This window comes from Perca fluviatilis, chromosome 20 (assembly GCF_010015445.1).
Source record: "Perca fluviatilis chromosome 20, GENO_Pfluv_1.0, whole genome shotgun sequence".
NCBI classification, from domain to species: Eukaryota; Metazoa; Chordata; class Actinopteri; order Perciformes; family Percidae; genus Perca; species Perca fluviatilis.
The window spans coordinates 13,099,149-13,109,400 of NC_053131.1; the positions used below are offsets into that span (position 1 = coordinate 13,099,149).

Below are 10,252 nucleotides of genomic sequence, written 5' to 3' on the forward strand. Positions count from 1 at the left end.
TGACTTTCACTGTTAATTGTTGTTACGTTCACTGACAGTAGACTGTATGACACATGACTGGCAGCGCAGGTTAGCACAGGGACCTGGGTTGCCATCGGAGAGGTGATGATCAAGTGTCATACGTGGTAGAAATAGGCCAGTGAAATCACAGTATTGTTACAATAAAGTTACAGAATACATAACGTTGACAAGCCAACGTTTTCTTCAATCATTTTTTTTAAAATATTTGTTTATGTCTCTTGTCAGCACTATGTTGGTTTGAAATCATTTAAGCCATGCACCTTTGTCTGGCATCAAATCTTTTTTTCACACCCAAAAAAAAAGGTCCAAGACAGAAACACTGAATGTCTTCTAGATTTAGTGCTAACAGTGTGCAGGAATTCAACACTTTATTTTACACGCTTTCATTTCCCTATGTGCGTGTTTAACACGCGTGCATTAGACAACACCTAATTGGAATCTATGTGCTTTAACAATATATACAGTACATTTCATTTCTAAAATAGATACCCTGAATACAAAGCTCGGATGTGACAAAGTTTCTAAGATTGACTGTTTATGACATTTCCTCGTAGCGAATGCCTACCTTCCCTGTGGGCATCGGCTGATTGACAGTAAGCAGAACAACAACTAACGCGGCAGCGATGTGAAATAGCTCAACCCTGGCACAACGGAAAAGGAGATGAAAGCGAAACTCACAGAAGCTGCATATGTTTACTGTGATTTCATTAGCAAAAATACCATTTGGTTGATTTTATTTCAGGGTGGTTGACAATTAAAAAAAAAAAAGGCGAGATTTACATCTCAGCTACTTTGAGAGGGATAACACAATGAAGTCTAGGAATGCGACTATGCGCATTCCCCATCTTTCTAAATCGATTAATCATTAGGCGTGTGAAATGACAGAAAATAGTACTATATCACTCTTACTTAGAACTCAAGTTGACGTCCTCAAACAGGTCTTTTTCACAGCAAACGTGTTGGCTTGTAACAGCAGTTTGTTTAAGCACAGGTGTAATTAATCACACTAACGATGCTGTGCCAGTGAGCCTGCATGCACGGTGAACCTGGAACACCTGCACGGCAAGCTGCCAATCAGGAATGTAATCAGCTACACCTGTGTTTGAAAAGCCAATATCTTTGCTGTAAAACAGTCTTACCAATGGCTTTGCTTGAGTCCAAACAAAAAGATGTTACATTTATAAGGAAATAAAGCACTGAAAAGCAGCAAATTCTCATATATATATATATATATATTTCTTTTTAACCCAGAATTAATGAATGTTTGCCTTTTCTTGCTTGATGAATGACTAAAACAATTAGCGAATTATCAGAATTGTTGATTGGTTTTCTGTTTATTGACTAATTAATAATCTTGCCAGCATCATAACGTCTAAGACTAATTTCATTGCAGCCATAATACTATGAACACAGCACCCTGCAATGTTAAAAACGTGTTGGGAATTTGCTGTGAGCTGTTCTCAGTTAATGCTTTTGTTCTCATTCGGTGGGACACAGAAGTCTGTTTTTGGAACATAAGTGTTTTATCAAAATTGTTGGATTCGCAGACTTTGCGGAATGCGCCAACATCAAAACCTTCGCTGTGTGTAACTTCCGTTCCTTCCCTGGGCATGTGGTTTCTTCAACCTTACATCCCAACCACCCAGCCAATCGCCTTTTCACCCTGCTGCTCTCTGGGAAGCGATACAGGTCCATGAAGGCCCGCACATCCAGACTTATGAACAGTTTTTACCCATGTGCCATAAAAGAACTGCACACTAACAAATAATGGTGCAATAGCAGTCTTTCTGCAAATACAAATGTGCAATATCTGACTTTTTTTCTTTTTTTTTTAAATGTATTTATTATATTTATTGTTTTTATTCTGTCTTTTGCCTTTATAAGGGTACTGACATTTTGTGTACCAATTTCGTTGGACAGCTGCTGTCCAATGACAATAAAACATTCTATTCTATTCTATTCTATTCTACATGCCCGTGTGCGTCCACTGTATAAATGGGATGTGTCTTAGCTCTTCTTCAGCACATCCATGTCATTACGCGCTACATTTCCTTTTCACAGAATTGAATACAGAACTTTCTTTGTGCTCGCGAATCACTGAAGTGTTTTGTCAAACAACCATGTTTTGACTTTCATGCTTTAAGTGAAGGAATTGGCAGTGCGTTTAAACATCAGCAGGCAAACTGTTCCACTCTAATGCCCCTGCATATTTAGATGACCTCCACCTGTCAATCACTGTATTGAATCTGCTGATGACTAAGATCAGCAACACTAGATCTTGTTATGTAACAGTCTCTCCTGCTGAGCTGGGAGAAATGATTTGCCCTGACTTTAATTACTCAAAGTATCATTTTTAGCTCGACGTGAAGAGGCTCTGTACTCCACGGATAACTCTCGAGACTGCCTTCTCTCAACATGAACCAGAGCAGTGCTGACATTTCAAACAAACACATACAATGTCCAATCATGTAGGTCATTGCGAGAACATGTGACCTGATGTACAGCAGCTTTATGTGCGTATGTACAGAAAGAGGTTGCCTGAGGCAGCGTCCTGTAGAAGAAAAACATGCTAAGCACATCCCGACGGTACGAGAGAGGGAGGGAGGGAGGGAGGGAGGGAGGTCGTGAAACAAGAGAGAGGGGATAAGATAAGAGCTTGATAGAGAGACAACGAGACAGAGTGGAAAAAAAGGAAGAAGGATGGAGCGAGAAAGAGAGGTGGAGTGGGTGGTGGTAGTAGTGATGGTGGCGGCAGTGGAAGATGGATTTAACCCAGGGGCAGGTTTGAGTCTGACAAACTGTCAGTAACTGAGCGGGGGTGACTACAAGTCTCCATGTAAATTGGATGCAAATCTCTGTGTGTGTGTGTGTGTGTGTGGTAGGGCTGAGGAAGTGTTAGTGACTACTATCACTGGGCGCCACAGGGGACGCAACAGAAAGACAGCGTGTGTGTGGGTTTATGTGCAAGGACTTGTGGTGTGCTGATTGTGTGCACGGGCCGCGCGCCTGTGTGCGTGTACATGTGCGTGCATATGAAACTTTTCTGTGTGACAGTACAGTATATGTATGAGTGTGTGGGTGATCCGTGCATAAGACATTTCTTCCTCAAAGAATGTGTGGGTGCAAGTGTGTGTGTGTGTGTGTGTGTGTGTGTGTGTGTGTGTGTGTGTGTGTGTGTGTGTGTGTGTGTGTGTGTGTGTGTGTGTGTGTGTGTGTGAGAGCTAGTGCATGTGTCTCCAAGGAGATAGATTCTGTCCCATAGAATGAAAGTGTCGTCAACCATCAGCGCTTCTCACTGACACGGAGTTCCTCAAAGACACAGAGATGAAGAGAGAGGAGAGCGGTGGAATAAAGAAGAAAAGGAAAGAAAGTCTTTTGAAGGATAAACCATGGGATTAGATAAGGTGCTCCTTCTGGACTATTGAGCCAGTATATATATATATATATATATATATATATGTGTGTGTGTGTGTGTGTGTGTGTGTGTGTCTGAGCGCGTGTGTGCATTTGTGTGTGTGTGTGTGTGTGTGTGTGTGTGTGTGTGTGTGTAAAGGAGAGCCCATTGCTCTGAGCACATTAGCTGCTTGGGGTGAACAAAGCCCCTCACCTGCAAGCTTTATAATACAGGCCTGGGAGCGGCAGAAGAGGGGGCTCAGTGTGTGTGTGTGTGTGTGTGTGTGTGTGTGTGTGTGTGTGTGTGTGTGTGTGTGTGTGTGTGTGTGTGCATGTGCACACTTGTGTGCCAGCCAACAAGAGGGAAAAGGATGGGCTTTTACTCAACAGAGAGCCAGTCTGGGTTTATGTGCATATGAGGGTGTGCATGTGTCCCATATCTGTGTGTGTATGTGTGTGTGTGTGTGTGTGTGTGTGTGTGTGTGTGTGTGTGTGTGTGTGTGTGTGTGTGTGTATACATGTGTGTTAGTCCTTTTTTCCTTTCCTTCCTGCATTAAGAATAAATCCCTTTATGTGGGTCTGGGAGATTTCCAGATCCTGTTCTAGTGTTGCAGTATTGTTGTGATGATAATGTATCATATGGTACTTTGTTACTGTGCGGCACCACGTATCTCATCACAACACAGGGATGGACAACACTCTGAAAGTAATGTGTGTGTGTGTGTGTGTGTGTGTGTGTGTGTGTGTGTGTGTGTGTGTGTGTGTGTGTGTGTGTGTGTGTGTGTGTGTGTGTGTGTGTGTGAGAGAGTGCTGCTCCCCGCCGTGACCAATAGTGGCCGGAGCTGTTTGAATTGGATTATCTCATACATTTTCTATTATCCAGCAAGACCTTGAAAGAGATAGGCCAGCTGGGAGCCAGAGCCCTTGATATAAAGGGTTTGGCCAATTTGTAGTATGCCTCCTCTCTCATGTAGGAACATATGTTTAACTCATTTTATGTATCTTGACTTATCCAGGTTAGTCTCGTTGAGATCAAGGCACTCAACCAGACCTGGCAGCACAATTAATTAGCAGGTAAAAAACAATTAAAACAGTCAGCGTTGGCGATGGTGATTAATGCCAGAAAAACACGCGAGAGAAAAGTAGAGCAAGCAAGGAGGAGGTTGTCAGAGAGGAAGTAGACAAATATTTATGAGAGTAACTGAGAAAGCATCCGTAACATTGGGAAACATGTAGCACCAGTGGCACATATACTTCCACTGTGGTGTGCGACTTGTCACTTCAAGCAGTTTGCCACATTTCCTTCTTTGGAAGCGCAGAACGTTTATGCTGGCGGTACAAAACAGCGAGCGATTATCAATTCTACAAATTTCAAGTCAGTACTTGTTGTGACCTTGCGGAGAACGTCCTTCTCAAGCTGTTTTTGGGTGGGAGCAAACTTTTGATGAACACAAGAAGAGACATCACATCCTGATGGCTCAATACAAGCTGTGTGCTTGATGTTGTGTGATCAATTAGGACACACAGCTGTTCATTTTCCCAGCTGTTTGTGTCATTTTGCTGCCTCCGACAATGGCTCCAGTGGATTCTATTCATTATTCTTGCAGAGTCTCAGTCCTCTGTGCCTAAATCCCCATCCAGTGTATTGATAGGTGACAAGTAAGAGCTTTTAGACATATTTGCGCTGGTGTTCTTCATCTTTAAGATATTCGCCTACACCGTAGGCCCTACATCAAATGCGTCGTGGAAGGCTGCACAAAAAAGGGCACTGAGAAACTTATGTTTTGTATGGAATTTCTCTTCCAAAATACTGGTCACAGCTTTCAGCATATCCTAGTTAATGCTACAGCGTTAGTGTAAGTGTAAAGTCTGAGTTCAATACATGGCGTTAGTCCTACCTTGAAGAACAAGCCAGATGAAGACACATATCTTTCCAGCAGCATGTACTGATCCTCCACACTTCCTTCCCAACACTTCCGGGTTTCTCTTGGACATGTGATCGAATAATCCATTTAGGAGTTAGGTGAATGTAAGGAAACCCAACACAGGCACATTCCGTTGATTGGGGCTGTTTTAAATTGGTAGTCAATTATCTAGACTTATATATATATATATGTTTATTTTGTAAAAATTATACTTATCTATATGCAGCTACATTCATTTCATTTAGCATTTAAAGGATAATTCTGCTTTATTACCATTTGATTTTTAATGTGTACCTTGGGCCATTTTGTTATCATTTATCTGGGAATGAGGCGACATTGCTACAATTACGTCAGACAGGTTGTAAACAATCCGACAGTTGCGCTTTACTTAAACACAATTATTTATTTTTTGGGGGCATTTTAGGCCTTTATTTGTACAGGACAGCTGAAGACATGAAAGGGGAGAGAGAGGGGAAATGACATGCAGCAAAGGGCCGCAGGACGGAGTTGAACCCGCGGCCGCTACTTGAGGGTTTTCAAAGTTAAACTCTAAGTTAAACCAGTTGTTTCCAAACTGTTTGGCTTGTAACCATTTACAAAAAAGTATAGCCTAATTTGGGGCCCCTTGTCACGTTTCAGCCGTCCCACCAAAGATATGATTTCCCTACTAAAAATGTTCAAATAGTTTCATAGGCCCATTTCCAGCCCAAAAGAGGTCAAGTTATCTATTATTTCACAACAAATAGACAACAGTCCAAACATTCACATTCAAGTCTTAGCTGCATATCTTTGTTTTTTCCTGTTTCCTACCTCATTAATCATCTCAGGACCGCTCAGCTTTATCTTGTGACTCTTCGAAGGGGCCCGACCTCTAGTTTGGGAGCCACTGGACTGTAGATATAAAGTAATTAAAACTAGCTCCACCTCGACCCGCTACAACAATAAAATGCCGCTTACACATTGCTGTATCAGTATACAATAATGTCATTATAATGAGCCACCATGGCCATATTTCTGCAGCTCCTGTACTTTCAGCAGTGCTAATGTGATTTTACTTTGGTAAGATTTTGAATAAAGGAGTCTAACTTGTAATTTTATATTGTTGTATTGGTACTGGATGTCCCTGCCTCCACCAATGCAATTTGGAAAATAACTTACTGGGATTTTTTAGTGTTTGTTTCCCAGTATGATCGTCTGCTGGAATGTCTTTCTTTTCTTTTTTAAGCAATGCCGCAGCATTCACAGATCACAGCAAAGAGCTTGGGTGAATACAATCTTACTATTATGGCCCAAACGTTGTAAATAAAACCCAAATCTTAATAAACCAGAATTGTCCTGTAGCCTACATTTCATATGAGCTGGGTTGATTGTGGTGTCTGTCTTCTCCTTTCTTTTTGCCGATGGGCGAGTTTCTCCAACCAAAGAAACTTGCCGTAATCCTCAAAGTTTAGAGAGAGAATAAGCTTCAGATGAAAGTTGAGGAATGAATGTTGTCAGTGAAAGGTCCTCACAAGTGCAGCGGCACTGACTTGAGTGTGTGCAGAAAAAGGCGCAGCATGAGCAATGACAGTGCCAGGGTCTAACAGGGGGAACCAACTTCGCCAGGGCTCCAGAGCCTAGATTTATTGCTTTAGTAGCAATGCATTTTTGATGTGTCCCCTTTCTGCTTCAACTTCTCCGTACGACCCTGACGAAATAACAGCGGCCCCAGCCACCGTCCATATAGCTTAAATTTACCCTGTGATGTTTGCAACGTGTAGGTGTTGTGTGTGTGTGGAGTGAGAAAGAAGGAGCACAGGGAGACGAAAAGAAAGACAGAAAGAGAGAGGGAGACAGCAAGAAAGGGAGAAAATGTTCCCCCTTGCCTGTTAAATATTTGAGAAGCCTTCTGTGGAAAAGTGATGCAGTCAGAGACAGGCCTGTTAGCTCTGTGTGTGTATGTGTGTGTGTGTGTGTGTTTGGTTGATGCAAAGAGAGAGACAGGGCCGTTAGTTTGGACTAATTCAGCCGTGAGAGAGCAAGAGGGAGCACTTTCACTGTTTATTTATCTACCTGGGAGAGAGAGGAAGGGTAAAAAAGAGGGGAGAAGAGAGAGAAGAGGAAGGGGTGAGAGACTGAGAGAGCGAGAGAGAGAGAGAGAGGCCAGGTTGTCACAAACCATTAGACAGACGGACCCAGTGTGCTCTGCCCCATGTCAATGAGAGGCCCTGCTAAAGACAACTGTGTGTGTGTGTGTGTGTGTGTGTGTGTGTGTGTGTATGTGTTTTAATGCACGTGCATGCGTGTGTCGGCAGCCTCATGCACATGTGGGTGTCTATGTCTTCCTTTGTGTTTATTTGTCTATGGATGTGGATTTTGCACAAGTGCTTGCAATTGACAGAGAAATAACGTGTGCTTATGTTTACTGGCACAAGTCGAAAAAAGGTTAAAGGGTGTATGTGTGTGTGTGTGTGTGTGTGTGTGTGTGTGTGTGTGTGTGTGTGTGTGTGTGTGTGTGTGTGTGTGTGTGTGTGTGTGAGAGGGAGAAAGAGAGAGAGGGGGAGAACATCTCTAGACATTGAGGAGAAGAAGAGGCAGGCTGCCCTCATTGTCTGAGACAAAAGGAGCTCCATGTGCCACAGGACAAATATCTAGTGTACCTGCACACACACACTTCCACTTGCGCCTAGGCGCGCGCGCGCGAGCGCGTGTGTGTGTGTGTGTCTAGCTTGCTCATTTGTAAAAGACGTAAATATTGCAAAATTCCGCCAAAACACTGCTGAAACAGGAAGCGAGAGAATAAAACACACACACATACACACACACACACACACCTAACTCAAATTAAAACTCACTTGGGGTTGGAGCTGTTCCAGTAGACAGCGTGTCTGTCAAATATGATCTTCTCCTCTGCCCACACGGACACCCAGGACAGGATGGTCAGCACCACCACCTCCATCACACACCTCTGCCCGAGCTGGCACAACATCATAGACATCCAGGGGGATCTCTCTCTCTCTCTCTCTCTCTCTCTCTCTCTCTCTCTCTGTCTCACTGGGTTCAGGCTTTCACTGCGCTGCTGCTGCTGCAGAAATCCTCTTCAGATCATGAATGTCCGTCTGCGCGTCTTTGGACAAATCGGTTCCGCGGTTCATGGATCGTTAACTTGGCTTGACGTGAGTTCCGATAACGCCAAGGCTCTTTCAAGTCATACTGAATGGTTGAAATTCACTTTCAAACTTCGTCTCGCGCGAACGGAACAGCAGGAATTCACATGTTATTTATAAGCGCGTCGACGGCGGGATGCTGCGATTGCGTCTCCTCTGCAAGGTCCGAAACTTTTCTCCCATTACGCGCAGCCGGGGAGATAGATGCGCCACCTGGATTAGATCCCCCTCTTTCTCCAAAAAAAAGAAAAAAAAAACAAACAAAAAAATCACAATGAATAACACTCCAGAATTCACTCGGTTTGTAATTTTATCACCGGTATTGTTGCTCATCAATACAACACAACGTCAAAACCGGCCGTCATGTATGTTTACCCAGATTTGTGTTGGGGATTCAGCCTGGCGCACGCTTTGTTCCGCTCCTCTCACACAGCAAACCTCTCCACAGATTCAAACTGCGTCCACATGACCTTTTTTTCCTTTTTTCTTTTTCCCCTTTCTCTTATTGCAGTTCAAAGAAATACATCCCAGGTAGACGCGCGCGCTCCGCTCCGTTCTGTTCAGTCCAAACTTATCGCACAAAAACAACCGCGAGACGGGAGCATCCTCCTCACACACAAACACACACCACAAGCTCTTACACCATCTCAACTTGGTGATCCCTCCGCTGCCACTGGCTCTAATCCAATGGGACTCCGGTCACGGTGCGCCTCCACTTTCTGTGCGTCACGCTGACCGGCGCAGCGGGGAGCCGTTGATGATCACAGCTTTAATCCGAACACGCTCGCATGCAACCTCCACCTATGGCGGCAACACCAATAACTGGCACCCTGATTCGGTGTAAGTAAACCCCCACCCCCCTCTCTCCATCTCGCGCTCGCTTTTCTCTCTGCGCGGGCGGGGTTTGTAGCCGTGCCGTGCCGCGCCGCGCCGCGCCGCGGGGCTGGCTGACTCACTGCGTCCCAGTAATACACAGCCGGGGATGTAGCCTCAACTCACTGAAAACACTTTTTATTTTTTTATTTGAGAGAGTTACCTGACCCTTTTGGATATGACATGAATTATTAATTTGGGTCCAAGCAGATGCATTAAGATGATATATTGCAGTTTGCAGAAAGAAACTGGAAATTGTAGTTTTGTTCGTCTCCGTTTGTGAATGTTTACTTGTAGGCTTATTAATCACCACTACAACCATCTGTGTGACTGAAGGCGGTTTATTTGCATCGCAGATGGACATGGTAAAGAGCTCATAAAGTTCACTGTGTGTTTGAAAGCTGCGGCCTGATGGATGGGCTCAGAGAGAGAGGGAGAAAGAGGGCTTCGGATGGATCGCTGGAACAGTGGAGTCATTTTCCATCAGTGTCAATTAGGCCCAAAGAGCAAGCGAAGGCAGCGCCGAGTCTAAAGCCTGTGAGCCATAAACCTCCAGATAGCTCTGTCTGACAGAGCGCTACCACCCCTGCTGCCTCTGTGCTGCGCGCGTGTGCGTGCGTGCGCAAGACTCCTCTACAAAAACATATCCATCTTAGGTATTTAGCCTCAGCGCCAATGCAGGGAGATCTGGTAACTACACTGTTTCCACAAAGAGCTCCGTCATTTTTCTAACATGTGTCGATAACTTGGGCAGAATGAGCTCCAGGGAGGACCAATCCCCTCTCAGCAAGATGGGAATTGATTTGCAAAAGGTTCATTTGCATTCTCTGAAAGAGCAAAGGCCAAACTAAGAGAACTAGCCCACAATCTAGACTCGAGAGAAAAGCATGTTCT

At 44.1% G+C, this 10,252-nt stretch overlaps 1 protein-coding gene across 2 annotated transcripts in view; it reads right to left on the bottom strand.

Moving 5' to 3' along the window:
• Nucleotides 1–9,412, bottom strand: part of LOC120549811 (ephrin-A2-like) — an 81,536-nt gene extending 72,124 nt beyond the window's left edge. The window contains exon 1 of one of the 2 annotated variants that reach the window (XM_039786950.1): nucleotides 8,174–9,412. In XM_039786950.1, the coding sequence (XP_039642884.1) occupies nucleotides 8,174–8,316 (143 nt within the window). In that variant the 5' untranslated portion in view covers nucleotides 8,317–9,412. The remainder of the gene's footprint in view (nucleotides 1–8,173) is intronic. The other variant, XM_039786951.1, reaches the window with a different exon arrangement.
• Nucleotides 9,413–10,252: the final 840 nt, after the last annotated feature.